The sequence below is a fragment of the Phaethon lepturus genome, unplaced genomic scaffold (assembly GCF_000687285.1).
Source record: "Phaethon lepturus isolate BGI_N335 unplaced genomic scaffold, ASM68728v1 scaffold37702, whole genome shotgun sequence".
Taxonomy (NCBI): domain Eukaryota; kingdom Metazoa; phylum Chordata; class Aves; order Phaethontiformes; family Phaethontidae; genus Phaethon; species Phaethon lepturus.
In genome coordinates, this window is record NW_010523263.1 from 24,050 (window position 1) to 42,571 (window position 18,522).

The 18,522-nt window shown below is 36.2% G+C and overlaps 1 protein-coding gene across 1 annotated transcript in view; it reads right to left on the minus strand.

Annotated features, from left to right (window-relative positions):
• The window catches only part of PRSS12 (protease, serine, 12 (neurotrypsin, motopsin)), a gene marked incomplete at its 5' end in the record, with an annotated part of 33,305 nt that extends 17,082 nt beyond the window's left edge, over window positions 1-16,223 (minus strand). The window contains 7 exons of the mRNA XM_010282068.1: window positions 1,625-1,766; window positions 4,897-5,093; window positions 6,063-6,204; window positions 6,664-6,842; window positions 11,391-11,541; window positions 13,632-13,810; window positions 16,085-16,223. Of these exons, the coding sequence (XP_010280370.1) occupies window positions 1,625-1,766; window positions 4,897-5,093; window positions 6,063-6,204; window positions 6,664-6,842; window positions 11,391-11,541; window positions 13,632-13,810; window positions 16,085-16,223 (1,129 nt within the window). The remainder of the gene's footprint in view (window positions 1-1,624; window positions 1,767-4,896; window positions 5,094-6,062; window positions 6,205-6,663; window positions 6,843-11,390; window positions 11,542-13,631; window positions 13,811-16,084) is intronic.
• Between the last annotated feature and the right edge of the window lie 2,299 nt (window positions 16,224-18,522).

The window sequence follows — 18,522 nt, forward strand, 5'->3', positions numbered from 1 at the left end:
ACTTTACATTGTTAGATAGAGCAAACAGGTAACTTGATTTGTATTTCTTAAGCTCAGATTTCTTTACAGATACAATCGGAGAATACATTTGACTAGTTTTCTGTTGTATTTCACTAGTGTTCTGGATTTTTCAGCTCATATTAGTTCTGCTATTTATATGACTGCCCTGTAGTTGTTTTATCTTTACTGCTCTTAAGCAATTTTTTCTGGATACCTATGAGTGATGTAAGCCTGATTAAGTGACTTAGTTCAAAAGTGACACACATTGCTGTGCCTTTAATTAGAGGGTGGTTTTGGCCTGTCAGGTCTATTCCTATATTAAATTAAGCTTATTCAAATTACTGTCATGCAGGCTGAAGCCATAATCCTTTGTATAACAGTTTATCAAATCTCCAAGCTACATTGAGTCAAGTCACATCAGTAAATGGAGGAAAAAAAACCCATGAAACTAGAAGGTCAGTAGCTGGTGTGCCTACATCTGAATCTGCAGAAATCATATCCACACCTTGTGACAGTGTACACTGACCTGTTCTGTATTTCATTAAAAATTTTAACAGTTATGTTAGAACCTATAGGGATTTCAAAGTCATCATAAAGGTTCACAAAAGATAAATATTAACAATATGCAAAATTATATCTTTCAATGAAAATGGATCAAGAATTCTTTAAAACAATACAAGAATCACCTCTCAAATTTTAGCTAAAATCCAGACAATTTCATTAAACTGTGGTAAAGAAAGTCTAGGTTCTGAATATTTGTATTTTGTTTGCTAATGTAATGAAAAAGGCATTGTAAATTCCCCAAGGTTTTTCTATGTATACTGTTACGTCAAATCACTAAAGCGCGAGGATTTAGGTACTTTAAGTTCTTCTGCGTTGACTAAAAAGGACTCAATATAAAAATCGTTACATGAATGAAAATCGTCACTTAAATATGGTGAAACATGGAACTGTCACACAAAATCCGAAAGAAAACAGAGAATCTGCATAGTTCGCAGAATATGTAATCATCTGTGCTCTTCTAGATGTTGTTTCCCTCATTTTTTCCAAACTAAAAATTTCACTCTTTTAAAAAATGTTTAGAAGTCTGAAAACAGTAGATGAAAGAAGTAAATTAAGAACAGTTCAAGTGGCAAACAGCACAGAGCAGATCCACTAAATCACATTCTCTTCTCAGTGACATTACTGCAACTAAGTGTAAAAAACATTTTTTAATGGTGTAATATATTCATATCATATAGACATGCAGCACCATAAGTGACAAATAAAATATAGTATTTAGTCACTCGCTTAGTAATTTGCAATATTTAACTTCTAAAAAAACCTGTAGTAACTAGCATTAACTTGCATTTCAGTTGCCAGTCAGACTGTGATATGCCTTTGAATATTAAAATTCCTTTTCCAAATTATGCTAGTTGATGGATACTTATTTTGAAGACATAGCCTACTACATCTTACATGAATAGTATAAATACAGTTTTCTAAAAGAATGCCAAACAGACAAGTTTTAAAAGGCATATATTATGTTATCAGACATATGTTGATGATACTCAGTTGCAGAAACTTAACATTTTTAGATACAGCAAACCGATAACTTGAAAAACAGCTTAATGAGTTTTCTTACTTGTAGCCAAGCTGTCGACAGACTACAGCTGCATCCTTATCAGACCATCCATCATCACAGATTGTGCCCCACTGGCCATTGATAAAAATCTCTACACGTCCTTCCTTCTTATTCTCACCATCCATCAGCCTGATGGGAGGACCTGGGAACAAATTACTGCTGTCAACAGAAGCAAGAACTAGTACTTTAAGTCATTTTCATCACGTTCAGTATATAGGGTCAACTGATGTTAATGTTGAACAAGCGTAGTACCAGCTGTTACAGTAGTCATACTTTTCCTGTCTGGCAAAAGGAAGCAGTTTGTACAAATTACAAGACAAATATCAGCTACTACTGTGTTTTGAACTTCAGAGTTCACCTGGTTCCTTCATTTGCTACAAATATGTGATGTAGCTCAGAATTTGACCACAGAACAATTCTCCCACTAGTGGCAGAAAACACCAGAGACATCTTTGATGTGATACCCGTATAAGCTGGGCATGTTTTCCTTGCAGAAATTTTATGGGTGAATTTAACTATATCTCAGTTCATAAATCCATTCTACTGGTTGCTCCCACTCTTTTTAACCACTGTCTCAGCAAAAAAAGTGCAACATTGTGTTGAACTTCAGTTCTTACCGTTATGCATATGTTCTATACTGTATTTTGTGTGATAGCATAATGTTCCACAGCGTGTTATTCTAGACTAATGTGTGATTATTTTTCTAGCAATTTAAATGGATTGCTTATTCAGATATGTTCATAATACAAAATCTCACTTATGTGGATTAGTCAGACATAATTAATCATGGTTCATTCAGTGCTTGGCTTGTAGTTACTTTTGAATCATTAGGCAAAGTACATATTTGATTCTCACTTACATTAAAACTCCTTTATAGCATGCTAGCGATGCCAGTAGCCTTAAAACAGTTATGAATTCCTCTGAGGCCTCTTTATAATGTTTAAGTGAGAATCACCTGCTAAATCTTTTAGTATGTCATACTTCATAATCCTTAATAACTAATTAGTGTTTCTTTTTAGAATAATTGGAAAGACTGTTCTTCATCCTTCTAACCTGTTCTTTATTTCTTCTAACCCTGTAAGGATGAGAAATTACTTAATTATGCTCTTAAATAAAGCAGTATTTTGAGACATTTGCATTTGAAATTTAATTCAGATTAATTCAGGGTATGAATAACTTCAGTATACCAAACTTTACTCCGGATCAGAGCTAGTTAAATCTGGCCTAAGTCATTAATTAAAAGAGAAAAGATTTGAAAACAAAATTGAAGTCTCTTTGCTTCAGATGTCATTTAAAGCATACTGTTTATACTGAAGTTACTGTCCAGGCAGTTACATTAATTAACTTAACCAACTTTCTGTTTAGCTACATTGTCATGATCTTGCATACCAAACAAGTGGTGTTGTAGTCACTGTAGTATATTCTGTCTCATTTTTTGTGTTCCTTAATGCCTGTATTTCCTCAAGTCATATCATCTACTAATTCCTCATATTTTTCCACTGAATTCATCCTTACAGGGAGAAAATAGGCTTTTTAAAAGGCTGGGGAGTAAATGGTAACAATAGATTCTTTGTCCACTTTCCAATCATAAATCTTGTAGGAAATGTCAGATACACTGTCTTCGTTTTCTTGTTGAAATCATGTGTTACTCTGGAAGAATATGATTTAGGTGAAAATTATACTTCTATTACCCAGCTAGAAGCATGGGATATTAATGATACAGCATAGCCATTTTATTGTTATCTTATCTTCTTGCGTTTTAGAAAATACATACATATATATATTTATGAGCACAAAATTACTCTAACTTTCTGGTAATGGGGGATGTGAGAATGCTACCATATGGATGCATTTAACTGAACCAGACCTCTTTCAGCTCAGATTATATTTTATAGGAATTTGAGCAAAGCAGCACAGATGGTTTGCATCTGTAAAGACAGCAGTCATTATTTGAGTTCCTGTTATTTTTGGTCTGAGAAAATTCTTTCTAACAAATACGATTTGACATCATCTACACAGAATGGAACTGTACTGCAACATGAAACAGTCATTGGATTGTGAAAAGTCAAAAGGTTATAAAGAAAAAGAGTATTAAGAGGGAGGGACTAGAAAAGTATACGTGGAAGTGCTGATTGCTGTTACAACAGGTAGTAATGTCGTGCAGTAAATCAATGTCTTAGTTTGCAGGGTGGACCTTCAGTGTATACTGTCCAGAGAACTTCAAGCACCCAGGCATACAAATCCATTACATTTCAGTAGAAGCTGTGACTCTAACTCCACTAGTTATAATTCTAATTTCAAAATTGACTATAATATACTTGGGTAAACTAAAAAATACCGGCAAGAATTTTGTAAAACGTTACCTACTCACAAGCCACAAGCTTTGTATGTAGCAAATTTTAAAAAACCTGTTATTCAGATTTGCTGAGCAACCTATTGTTCCCATGTAATTTAACTGTGCATATCTGATAGCCAGAATTCTTGTTTAATTATCTACATGTGGATTTCAGAATATTTGGATGTATTTTGTTCTACAGTGCCACTATGTAATTAGTATTTTTCTCTCATTACTTTTCTTATCTGTCTTTTTATTCTTTTTTCATACAAGTTTGTAGGCTTTTTGACATTGAAATTGGCTCTTTAACCTGTGTTTGTAGTACCATTCTGTCCTGGTCAGCAAGTGGGCCCCTTTCACCCAGGCACAATTTAAATGCTAGGCAGTGGTAATACAGAAATAATTTCATGCTTCTCACCCTTCCTTCTTGCTATCTCTGAACTCCCCCTTTTTCTCTGTATCTCTCTCTCTCTTTTTTTTTTTTTTTTTTTGATTGTCTGAATGTAAGGCCATAGGAGGCTATACTATTGATTTATATTCCTCACTGCTTGGGTACATTTCCAACTTTTGATAGCATGAGACAGCTACTTAGAATTTGGAGAGTGCCGAGTGAAATGCAATATGCTGTTAAGAAGTGCTAGATCAGTCTGAAATCTGGTGAAGACTGAGAGAACAGGATCTCTGGAATCTGACTTTGGTACCTTTCAAATTTGTGTTGATCTTTATAATCTTCTGGGTGTTTATGTTCCTTTAAACAAAGCTTGATTAGTTCATATGATCTTCAGGAGAAGAGTGAGCTTTTTTCCCTTCCTGTTTCTTCTTTGCACACATCTGCCAAATACTAAGATTTTTGAGTGTCCTTAAGTATACTATACTTTGCTCAGATCTGCGCCCACCGCAATACTCATACTTTGACTTTACCAAAGAGATGCCTTACCGAGTAAGAGTTTATGGCTGTCGTTATCTGGATGGCAAATGAGCCTGACATCCTCCTGATGGTTGCAGTCATGCTTTCCCCACTCTCTCCTTGAGCATTGCAGAAGGTTTGCCTCCTTCCCTGAGCAGCTGACATCATCCAACCAGATGGGCCCAGAGCTTCCTTCTGAGTAGCTCTCAGGTACGCTTTTTCCATACCTGCATAACATACATATACATAACGTTTTGGTCCAAAGTGATCAGAGGGCATGTGATACTTAAGTACTAGAAAGGAAACTATTATTTCTGAAGAAATAAAGGTTTCTCAAGTAGTAACAGTAAACAGTGTTAACTGTGAGAGAGCAAGTTCAGTTAGCATTAACATCAGTGAGGGCACTATACTCTGCTTCTTTGGTAATGTTTTTTTAAGGAATTACTGTTACATTAATACAAACTTGAGTATGTAATATCTTTAAGGCCTCCCTTCAACCGAGCATATGGCTGTCTCACTGACTTTGGGACTTAAAGCATGTTCTTAGTATATATACATTTAAATGTCACAGTCTGGGGGAAAATTAGAAATTTTTTTTTTTAATGGGAGCTGTTATAATCTGAAAGCAGAACAACAATGACCTAGTGAGAGCGTATCTTTGTAGCCACACGCAGTAGGAAGAGTAGTGAAGAGTGCACAAAAAACTAATGGGTTTTTTTCTGAAATATGTTTTTCAGTATGTAATAGTGTTCCAGGGCCAGACTGTGGGTTTTTCTAAGCTAGATCCAGAAGGACTTGTACCTTGAAAATGTCTGTGATTTTTAATGACTGTTCGACAAGCAAAGATGTTGAAGAATCAAACTTCTATAGGCAAAATAGAATACACAAATCAGTTTTTCTCTGTAGCATATGCATTAATCTCAGTTAGTCAAAAAGATGATTGGAGAGAACTCAATGAATAAAGGCTGCCAAATCACAGCCTCAGCTGAAGCTTTTTCTTCTACATAAACTGAGGCCATAAATACCTCTTTGAGGCTGAGGGAAGCAGGCTTTAATGGATTTTAACTCAGTAGTTTCTGTGAAGCACCCAGCTAATATTAAAAAAAAACAGACACTTGAATAATGTAGGGTTCATGTAAATGTTTGTCATCATTGTCAAGTCAAAGAGTCAAATATCTAATATCAAGTAATCTTACTTAAATCCCAGCTGCCGGCAAACCACCTGTGTATTCAGCTCTGTCCACCCATCATCGCAGATTGTGCCCCACTGCCCAGTATAATAGACCTCCAGGCGACCCTCATGACTGCCTTTCCCACTTGTTAGTCTTAATGCACCATCTGTGTCATTAACAAGTAAGGAAAAACAAAAACAAGAATCAGTTTTTCTTCGGTCCCATTATTGTTCTAAAAACAAAATTAATAACATTGCATTTACTGCATCTGATCGGAATATTAGACTAGTGAATCTAGTGCTGATCACTAGGCGTCATTTAATGAGAAGATGAAAGAAATGCCATAATGCACCCAGTCAGCTGTGAAGTGTTGCATAATGTAGTTGCTTAAGTGCAAGAGAAATAGCACAAGATATTGATCCCCAAAGCTCTTACTACATGCCAAGTGCACAGGAGTGGGCTCTAATTACATGATTTCACTATATATATATACACACCGTATCTGCCAGAACACTTTATAGCTGTGGAGTTTTGTGCATCTGCAAGCTCTAAAAATTCTCTTTCCAGAGCTCTGAACTCTGCATTTGTCACTGTTTTCCTGTGTGATTACTGGTAATTGAAGTACCTGTGAGAGGTGTGCAGGAAACGCCAGCATCTTCTTTGTGGCCGCAGTTGTGTTCTCGCCAGGAGCTTTTTGCACACTGTTCTATCGATAGTTCATTTCCTGTACACTGCACTTCATCCAGCAGCACGGGACCTGACCCTTCTCCAAAGTAAGCCTGGCTCCATGCCTTGGCAACACCCCTGTCAAAATGTAACAAACACCCAGTCAAGAACAACCAAGCTGAAGAGTCTGGAGCTCACTGGGAAGAGCTGAAATGTTACTCATCCAGCTTCTAAAATAGCAGAGGACTGCCTGAACAGCCACAGCACTGGTACCTGACAGTGCAGCCCGCATTGTGTCATGGTCAACTCCAGTCTCAGCTGAGGCTATGGAGTGACTTAAACATACAATTTCCACACTTCCACAGTTTAAACATACTTAGAACATCAATTTCTATTGTTATGTATCTATCTGATATTCCTTTTCTGTCCCTTGTGACTTTTAAGTGTAACTTTCCTAGAAGAAATTATGGGTATGCAGCTATATGGTATGAGGATTCTAATTTTAATTTTCATTTAATGTTTATATGTAGTAAAAATAATATGATACATATTTCTACAGTGACTTTCATCTGTTGTCCTCAAAGCACATGAATCAAATCTCAAATACCCAGATGAGGCACATAAAAGTGATTGTTCCCCATTTAGTCATATACAAACCACAGCAAAGAAATCTTGAGTGACTTGACAATGTCACACCACCAGTCAGTGGTAGAAATAAGAACAGAAAGGAGACCAACGACCAGCTTTGGGTGTGTTATGCTCTTTTATGTCAGCATAGAGGATTTTGAGCACAAAAACCTACATAAACTGAAAATGCTCCACTGATTCAGCATTACAGAAATTATGCAGTGTTTAACACTTGATGATCTACCAAGATTTTTCCAATTCTATTTAAGATACCATGTCTTTAATATGTAAATGATTTTCATGGTTTGGTTTCTTTCCACTCAATAGTTTCTCTGTTCATATAATCCAGGTTAGTTTTCATAGGAGTATTCTCAATATCTGTTGTCTTTTCCAACTCTTAAGACTGCAATGTCTATCTAAATTTTTTACTCTAATGAATTACCTATCTAAAGCATTCGTTTAAATTAATTAACATACAGTTTGGGTGTGGGGCTCTATATTAATTATTTATGTGGTTTAAAGAAAGAGAGTTTTCCACTACCAGCCATATATTGTCATGTAACACCTAACAGGAATGGTATGTTCAGCTTACACTGAAAACATGACAGGTCTTGACTATTTTGTTTCAGGATGTAATCGTTCAAACTCTTTAACTGGCTTTTGCGACTGTATGTCAGAATAGTGCATTGCTGTGATTTTTTTTTTTTTTTTAAAAAGTTGCAGTAGTTCATGTCTTTAAGGCACTGACTCATTAATCCATCTATGGATTTAGATATAAGTGGATTTAGTTTCTAGTGCTTTGTATAAATATGTAACAATCTCTGTTCTCTTTTTTTAAGGAAAACAATGCTAAATTTACAATTGGGAATCATACAAATTCTTGATAAATAGTAAAGGGATATGGGAAATACAGCAACAGTAAGAGGCTTATAAAAATTAAATTAGGATCAGGAAAAAATTCTATAAAAAGGAAGGATGTGGAAATTCATGGTAGACACTGTGTAGATAGTAGTGCTCAGTAAATAAAAGCACACACAAGAAAGGTAAATTAAATAACTGTGTTTTGCATTTTCATTTTGTTTAAAATCAATTTGGTTTTAATATTTTCAAGCTAATGTGCTTCATTAATCTTGAAAACGCACTGTTAATTTTCAGACTGTTTCTTTGACAACCAGACCCCTTCTTCAAGTGGTGGAGAACATGGAAAATATCAAAAAGCAGGTCTCATTTACTCAGTAGGGAGAAGACTTATAATCTGCGATTGCTTCAAAGCAGCAGGTAAGCAAACAAAAAATATCCTCAAATACTCAGCAGGCAACACTTGCAAAACACCTAGCTTCAGTCTGAAGTTAGTACTGTATTTTTGAGAGATACTTTTACTTAGACATTACCTTTTCTTCTGAATGACCTTCCTAATTCCAAATAACGTATTAATAGATATCTTGCTCTAATTTTTTTTCCTTTAGCAATGCCATGAAGAATTTTAATAGATTGGAAATTACATTTTTCTCTGAGATTTGCAAACATTTCCTGATTGCCTTTACTATTCTTTCATTTAGTTTGTTAAGTAACCATGCATTTTTATCTGTAGCATTAATTTACTGAACACTTGTATTTTGTAATGCTAGTAATGCGAAACAGCAAGGTCCTCCATCTCTTGTATTTCAGCAAGAGCTACTTTTCAAACTGGTTGAAGTTGCAAATGACTATATAGTAAACTAAGAAAATATAATCCGTAAGATACACTAAGGGTAATACTTATTTCAAATCTACGTATCCCATTTATATTTAAGCATCTAAACAAGTTAAAATATGTTGGCTTTCCAGTGTATCTTTCTGATGTACCAGGATTGGCTCTGTGACTTGTATATATTACAGGCATATCACAGAAGGCCCGGTTTACTGGTAGTTTTTAAGCTGATTGTTATTTGGAACATTTGTATGTATAAGATAAATTATCTTCATTTAAATTTATTGAGTAGTATTTGCATATATACAAACTTTACAGAAAAAGAAGATTCCTGTATATAGCTTCCGTTTCTTGTATTTTTTTAATTCTGATGCTGGTACAAATGTATAGAAAATATTAGAAGAAAAATCCTTATTCGTTAAGAAGCTGGCTGAAATCAAAGAGATAATGCTTGACTACTCTGAATGTTGAAAACAAATTATACCATAATCTAGAAAGATTCTCTGGAGTTCCAATAAAGCAGAGACAACACATCGCATTACTGTAACAATAAGGGCAATTTATATCAAGCAAAAAGTAATTATGAAACCAAATAATAAAATAAATTATCATTATTTTTCACCTATTAATGGTAGATTAATATTCTGAAGTTTTATAGGAGTGCTATAGGAAAGTTGAAAGCATGTCAGAATAGTGCGTGAAATAGTTGAAAGCGTGTGGGAAGCTACTTACTGAGATGCTTATGCTTCCAGATGGATTAACAGTATGCAAATTTACATTATTTTTATTACTTCGTAACTGCTCTGCTGCCACTGTTGGTAAAATTTCACTTCACAGTGTTGAGCACATTTGTCAAGACATCTCGATTACTTCAGGAAATTCTGTAAGAATTTTTGTATCTCTAGACATATTTCAAAAAGACTTAGCACCATCTTAATACAATTTATTTACTCAGAAATATGAATCAAATGAGAAGCATCTCAGGACTGCTGTTTCTGAACATTAAGTGTAAGTAATCAAATGTTTTAGTGTATATCTGTAAGGAGGCAGGTTAAGAGCATAACATTTGTCATTAGTATACAGCATAACTTAGTAGCTCTCCAAACTTATTAATAGTGGCCCAAGTCAAAAGAAGAAAAAGCCTGTAAGGAGATAGACTTTCTATTTGGTATTCCCAATTGAAAATATACAGGAATGTATAAATATAGCACAAAATAAACTGGGCAAAAATTAAAATGTGATGTCAGAGGAGCATGTTGATTCCCACATGGCTCACCAGGAGATCTAGCAGCTTTTTAAGTACTGCACAGTTCTCATCCTTCTGAGCTAATTTGGACGGCACCAGCAGTCCAAGGCCTCAGTTTCACGTTACAAAAGAAGTACGCTCTGGCGGCCACCCATTAATGCCACAAAGCTTGCTACCTTCAGTGCCACTTCTTTTAATTCATTGTTATACCAGCAGGGCTGAACAGGTGAGTTCTGTTCCAGGCTCCTCTGCACTGACCTGCTTAGTTCTCATCCAGTCTGTCTGACACAATCCCTTTCTCCTCCTTGGGTTTATCTTAGTATATTCTCTGCAACTTGCTCCTAGTTTCCCTCTTCAACCCATCTGGCCTTTCATCCCAATTGTCTCCATCTCCTTCGTCTCTGACTCAGCAGTTCTCCTCTTTTGCCTCCCACTTCTGCAGCATCTTTCCTCAAATACTGAACACTTAACTTCTGTATGGCTTCAAAATCACCCCCGGCTGTTCAGAATAGGAGCAAGAAAATTCTGTTCTGCTGCTGTGACTATATTACGGACCACGCTTAGTTCAGACAGAATCTCTGACAAGCTTAACTGTCAAAACTTCAAATAGATCTCTACTCAGTATATGCACACTGACAATCTTCAGAGACTTGTGACTTAAACAAACCTTGAGAGATTCTCACAGGCATGCCAAAAACATATACTGTCTGGCAAAGCAGTGCTCTTACTCCAAAGCAAGGAGGCTGTTAAGACTCTTCAGTAAAATGGATGTAAGGATTTTAACAGTCAAAGCAGCTTCCTTTTCTTCACCTACATTTTTGACTGTACTGAAACTGTAGCGAGTTTTCACTAAAAAGTCAGCATTTATTCTGAGACACATCCTTTTTCTGTCCTACGGGCAAAATTGCTCTATCATATGACACTGAAAACTGGATCCTATAAATCACAGTTCCAGGGAATTGAAAGTAATGGTGCTGTACCTGAACCTTCTATAAGTAAACTTAGTTACTGCTTCAGAGTATTAGTGCGATTTTAAAGGGGCATCTTTTGACAACTCCAAGCTATGTATCTGACAAACTCTCCTGCTTTGTTGATGGAGTAGAAAATACATAGAAAAACAAACCCAAGGCCAAGCTGCCGACAGACAACTTCAGCATCTGCATCATCCCACTGATCATCACAGACAGTCCCCCACTGGCCAGCATGGTAGACTTCTACTCTTCCTTCGTGAGCGTTGTTCCCACCAGCCAGCCGGATCGGAGTAAAGACAGGGGCTGTGAACAAACACAGAATATCGAAAAAGGTCACTTCTTTCCCAAAATGTTTTCCTGGTAGTAAAGAAAAAAGAAGATGGCTTAATGGTTTCTCTGACATCACTCAAGAACCACGCTTTCTTTTTTCTAGTTAAATGGAAAACCTGAAATTAAACTTCTCTAGAAATTAGTTCCCCTAAGCTCCACTTTCAGTAGTTGAAGAATACTATACAGACAAGTAACCGTACTGATCTTCAGTTACTTAAGTGTCACAGCGTTCACAGATACTTAGGGACAAATATTACAATCAGTCAGTAGAGCTGCATTTCTACAAGTAAGAGCAAAATTGGCTTTGTATAGGCTTGGTCCCAGCGGGTAAAATCTGAAGCAAGAGGCAAAAATTCTTTCATTGCCACAGAAGCAGACATTTATCCTCATGTTTTCTCATTACTTTTGGTAATTCCAGACAGAGCAGTGAAATCTCAATTGACTGTGGAGTCTCACTTTAATTGTGTAAGTATTGTTCCCTTCCCATTTCTGAGATACGGTTTGATTTTTTTGTATTTTCAAACCATTAGCCCTTTTCTGGTCCAGCAATAAATTGCCTTGAAAGCATCACTTCTGCATAAAGCTGTAATAATGGAAATAGCTTAAAACCATATTAAAAAAAAAAAAGCTCTAGTATTTAAAAGGTCATGTTAAAGTTTCACCATATCTAACATCTGAATGATTTTAAATGTGATTAATCTTTGTGTAGGCCTCCCAAATAATTAATGCTACTATTTCATCTATTTCTTGGCTTAAAAAAAGAAAATTGAGGGCATTTCTCCAATTTCATCTTATTATTTCATTGGTATGAAATCTGGGTTTTTTGTAATTATTGAAAAAGGCTAGTTGCAGTAGAACATGCAAAACGTGAAAGCTTCAGTCTGCTGAAACTCAGGATCAATTTTAACTCATTTCACATATCATGGACTCTAAATTACTGATAAACTTCCTTTCAGTATTATTGAAACAGACAACAGTCCTTTAATAAATTTATCTGAGCAAAACAAAGTTCTCTGGTGAAAATGTCCCTAAAAAGAAGGAAAACCTCATGATCTAAAAGTATAACTTGCGAATTTATAGTTTTCAGTTTCTTTAGGCAAAACTATTTCTCTTGCTTTGGTCCTTCAGCTTGTCTCCTAGCTTAAAAAGATTCTGCCTTCCCTCTACACTATAGTTTTCTAAATTAAGTCCAAACTAATTTTTTAGAAGTCATTTATCAAAATACTCCTCATGAATAGTGGAGCTTTAGGACTAAAATGCATATGTCTTTGGATAGGAATGTAAGTAAGGAGAGGAAAGGCAGCACAGAACTGGCTGCAGCCAAACCTGTTTTGGTTACAACTGAAGAGACTGCCATTGCCATCTCCTCAGCACTGCCATCTTAGCCTTCCCAAGGTCAGCAGTATCTTACATCTGATGGTATAATTGCCCACTTAGTTGCTGTTTATCATGTTTATTAAAATAATCTGAAATATCTTAAAACATTAATAATACTTTTTTTCCTAATAATATAAGTTTGACTTGTGTGAGTGATGTGTGAGGTAGGAATCTTCAGCTAGGAAGACTTGAACCTGTTTCAAACATATGCAGAATAGGGCAAAAACTTTGCAGTTCCTTGTGTGATGTCATCCGTGTTCACAGTAAGGAATGCCAACACTTCTGTACCAAAGATGTTAGGGAAATTGCTGCTACTGTTCAAGAAAAGATAACAAATTGACACGTAGCTACCAAATACAACCTCCGAGCAGATTAATAAAAAAACAGTTTTTTTAAAAAAAAATCCTACTTTCACAGCCAGAGATTCTTGCTGCTTCATCCTTTCTCACAACCTACATCTCAAAGCAGTAATTTGCTTGTTGATTGTGGTAAGGTAAAAAGTGGTTCAGCTAGTTGCTGCTTGCACAGCATAGAGGGACTTGAAACAGTTAATGATGCAATGATTCAATCTGTTTAATTTCCTGTTCCAAGAAGTCTTAATTTTTTCTAATTGAATACTGAGTAATTATTACTACTTCTATTTAAATAAGGTAAGGAGTTAACCAAACCGTATGTATTTTTTTTACCCAGGGAGGAGCTACATGTGACAGCAGCTGCCATTTTTTGAGGACATGTTCCATCCTGACAGATGACTTTTTCACATAACAGTAAATTTTCTTCATCGCCACGACAACGCACTTCACTCCAGTACACAGGAATAAGGCCCAGTCCAGAAAATGGTATGTGTTTTGCTGTACCTTTCTCACTGTAAGAAGAATAATGAGGATAGGACATTAGAGTGGGAGGAGGAAGAGTGGAACATTTTACTCGTATATAAATCTTGGAGTAAAAAAGAAAACACTTTCTTCAGCACTGTAAATTCATCACGTTTTCATACAGTTCAGCATTGTCTTCTGCACAAAGAAAAGTAACAGATGTGACCCAGTTCTCAGCATTTTGCTGTGGGATATTTTAGTACAATGGCCTGTGTTGCTGCAGGGCCAGCTACATTCCTGTTCTCCCGGTTCTTAACTACAAAAATCAACACAGAGTCCACAGTCCATAGGTGAATCTATAGTACCATCCCACTGCAGTTACACTGCCAGGAGAGGTAATGCTAATGGGCCTTTCACCCTTATCCTCTCCTTTACTCCATTAAAATGTACCAGTGCTCTGCCCATACACATGTCATATAGTTGTGACCCTGGGGCAGTGAAACTACCTCATACTCCATTAGATCAGGCCCATGTCCATTATTCTCTATTCAGCCATTCCCATCCATCCAGAACATTTATAAACAGCTTACTTTCCTTCACATACTGAGTCTACAGCGACAGTTACTGAGCCATCTTTTCTTCCATGTAATGCTGAACAAAATTAAATGGAAAACAAAGCTCAAATATTGTAAAATCAAAGGAACAGATAAATGGGAACACCTGAAAAGCAACAGTAATACCTGGTGAGTTCACCTGTGGTATATAGATCCAAATTTCTGCTAAACACTCACGATAACAGAAACTTTCAACTGCTGTTTGCTTGGGACTTCTTGGCCCGGGTTCAGATTTAAGCCATTTCTGTTGAAAAGACCAAACCATTCACCCGTATCACTGAACTACTTTTGCCAGTGGCAGTCTTGTTCAACTGAAATGTTTAGGGTATGGAAGGCAAAAAGAACTTGGATGAAAATGAGGAACAGAGACATTGCACGTAGACAGCTGAAGTATAAGCAAAATCACGGCCTCCAGATGGCTGAACTTTTATCTCATCTAATCCTCATATTTTTATAAGTTGGCATGGTGTGTCCAGATTAGTATTGAACATTATAAAACAGCTTAGATTTAGTTCTGGCTAGCAGTCTTAAAAAGTGGAATAATCATTAGGAATGTCACAGCGCAAGTATGCTATAAAAGCCCTTTACTGCTTGTAGCAAACAAAATCACTACTTTGGTATGTGGCTGAAAGAAATACTGGAAAGCAATAAAGCCAGCCATACTTCGTGGCTTATTGAGGAAGTGCAAACTGAATGGGGTGCTAAGTGGGGATAATCAAGTAATTTGGTCGCTAACTTGAACATCATTGATTTTTTTCAGAAGCTGGAATTGCATTTTATTTTTAAAACTCCCTTTTGGTATGGGAGTTTTCTTCCTTACCTCAGTTTCATCTTCTTATTGCAATTGCAGTATCACTATAGGCATTTTCTAGAGTTTAATGACCAAATTATTTTTAAAGGGTCCTGTTGATTAACTCCGTTCTGACAGCAGTGGGAAGTAGTGGTCAGTGAGGACAATGCAGGGACTTTCAGCCTGTCCAGTATTGCTATATCTCTGTAAAATATCTCTATGAAAATGTAAAGCTGCAAAATTTGTCTGGTTTTGGGTTTTGTTATCAATGTGCAACACTGAAAGTAAACCATACAGATCATCTAGCTAAATGAAGATGTCCACAACAAAAATACCACATTTTCCAAAACCCTAGGATGAGTCCCAGATGGTTTTTGGCAGGATAGAATGGATGAGTACCGGGGTAATCCCAGGCTCCTTAGAACCCAGAGTTTTCCTATGATTAGGAGCCCATGTAGAGTCTAATTCCGGCCACATTTACATTTTTATAGATTCAGTAACCTCACTGGACCTGTTCTTTATTGACACTAACATAAGTGAGATCGGGATCAGACCTCATATTTCTGCTCTTGTGGACATGTCCCAGGTGTCTTGTAAAGCAGGTTTTGTTTGCCCTAAGCTTTTCTGACCTGTTCAGACTTTCCACTTTGAAGGCAAAGCATCTACCCTGGTCTGGTCCTCTCCGGATCCCATATGCAACTTTCAGATGAAATACTGATTCTCACAGCAACCTCTTTGAAGTACAACGCCATTGAAGGAAGCGAGGGAGTCTGGAAAGAACTACTTCAGCATTCAACAACTTTCAAACAGAAAAAAAAAATCATCAAACACAAAAAGCCCACAGGATTTGCAAAATTAATTGTCCTTTTTACTGAAACATCACTAAAAGTTGACTGATTTTTACACAGAATGAAACTTACCCCAGTGCAAGCTGTCTACATACGACTGTTGCATCATTATTGTCCCAATGGCTACCACAGATTGTTCCCCAGATTCCATTCAGATAAACCTCCACTGTACCTTCAAACTCATTCTTACCACCCTGGAGTCTCACTGACCCTAGTTAAAAAAAAAAAAAAAAAAAAATTAAGCCTCCAAGATACTCCATTGCTCAATTGATGTATCCCAAACAGAAGACTCTGAACCCAATTTTCCCTCTGCAGAGAGAGTTGCTGTTTCATGTATCACCATCTTTGTGCTCTTTGGGTGAGCTGCTTTCTAAGAAGCACTCTCACACATCTAACAGTATTACACAGTGATATACAAAATGAGATAACCTTATTTTTTACATGAGGAAAAAATTTTGCTTCTTATACTTAAATTGCATCACATTTCTGATCTTTCTGATGCTACAACTTACTTACATAGGTTTTTTTTTTTGTTAGATCTGTATAGACTACACATAATTATTTAAATGTGGTTACCTTTACCCAAATGAGCAAAAAGTGTGTGTGTGTGTGTGTATATATATATATATGAGTGCTATACTTTTAACTTCCACATAATTCCATCCAACTTAAGGGAATCAGAAAACAACCACATAGATTGCATAGCTTTTGCTCTGACCCATGTAACATTATGCACGTCATGGATGTCAGCAGTTTATTTTAGTCAAAGAATGCATTTGTTCATACTTGTTCTCAGACAGAAAAATATTGGATGTATTTCTATTGATTCGTGAGAGGTCTTTACCAAATTCTCAGGCAAAATAAGCTAAAAAAAATGAGGAATCATGTAAAAAGTAGGGAACGTAGTCTGCTTCTTGAGAGCTAGAGAACAGTGAAATATGAGAAAATTACCAGATTTTGTGTATTTTTATTACATTAGTTTTACTTGAGATGCCAGATGCATCTGCTGTTTAAGGTAGCCAAGTGCCACTGATAAAGGTGGGGAAAAAGCTAGTCATAGGTATAATTACAGAGGCAGAACTGACAGAGCAGTAATTCAACAAGAAAGAATACATTTCGGCTAAATTATCAAGCATAGCCTAATTGTATGCATTAGTATTGCCTGAAATCTCAGTTAATCCAGCTGCCTCTCTTCTGTGATCTACTTAAAATCAGAAGTTACACCGTCATTCAATTTGCAGGGTTTTTAGCACTGGGAGAAAACAGTCAATATTTGTGCCTGCATTTCATTGTGTATGTGTAAATATTCATAGTGGTAATAGTGATAATGATGATGGCAATTATGATAATAATAATAGGTAGATCCACTTTTTCTTCTCAGCTTTCACTCAGATTGTGTCCTGGTTTTAATTTAGTTCAGTATGTTTTATAAAACCGTGAAGCCAAACCACTGCCAAATAACCCGAGGAATTAATTAACCTCAAACTTGGTTTTGTGTGTTCCTTTTTGCCTCCTATTTACTTTCTCAGCTGTAACTTACTGTGCAGTAAATTACAAACAAAATTTATTCAACTCATGTTACAGAGTGAGCTATCATTCAGAATAGAGGATTATTAATGAGTTAATTATAACAATACTGTAGACATGTTCCACATTGTTTATCTGTCTTTATAATTTTTCTCTTTGTGTTTTTGTGTCATATACAAAGAGAGTCTGGAATTTTGTTTATTTCTGCTCTTCACCAGACTTTTGTGGAGACTATTATTTTCACTTGAAACATCAACTGCAGTCATAGCAAAGTGATTCCTGACATACCAGAAAGTAATTTTTAAGATGTCATCTCCAAAAATAAGTTTATTTTTGTAGATGATTGCTTACAGTCCTTCATGACACCTACTGAAATCAATACAGTGTTTCCTGAGTACACATAACACAATATTTCTATTCAAATATTTGAATAAGGGAGTACTTGAGGAATAAAATTATCTTCTAAGGTCTCCATGGCAGAATTTGGCTCACTCATCTTTCTGTATTTACGGAGCTCCCGATGACAACAGTGGAAGAATTTATTCATGTACATAGAGCAAAAGATAGCACAAGACATAACTTTTGCACATCAGAAACTCTCTTTCCAACAATTAAAAATGAAAGAAATCTGAAATCCTTTGCACCTCTGGTATAGAAGCCTCAGGAAAGAAGTTTGAAAAGCATAGAGTTCTCCCGGTGGACACATACCATTAAACAAAGAAAACAGCCTTTCCCCCACCACCCACTCCCCTAAAGAACCCCGGGTGACGCCTGGTCCCTGTTGAAGTGGGAAAGCACACTACTGGTATCACTCGGTAAGGGAAAATTGACTGGAAGGGACAATGCCTTGTTTCCGTGTGCCTGTGGGAAAAGACATACATGAAAACAATACATGAGGGATTCTTTTAAAAATTAATCTTAATATCTCAACAAAATATTTTGGTTTGCCTTTTTCATGTAGGCTTACAGTTGCATACAGGAAT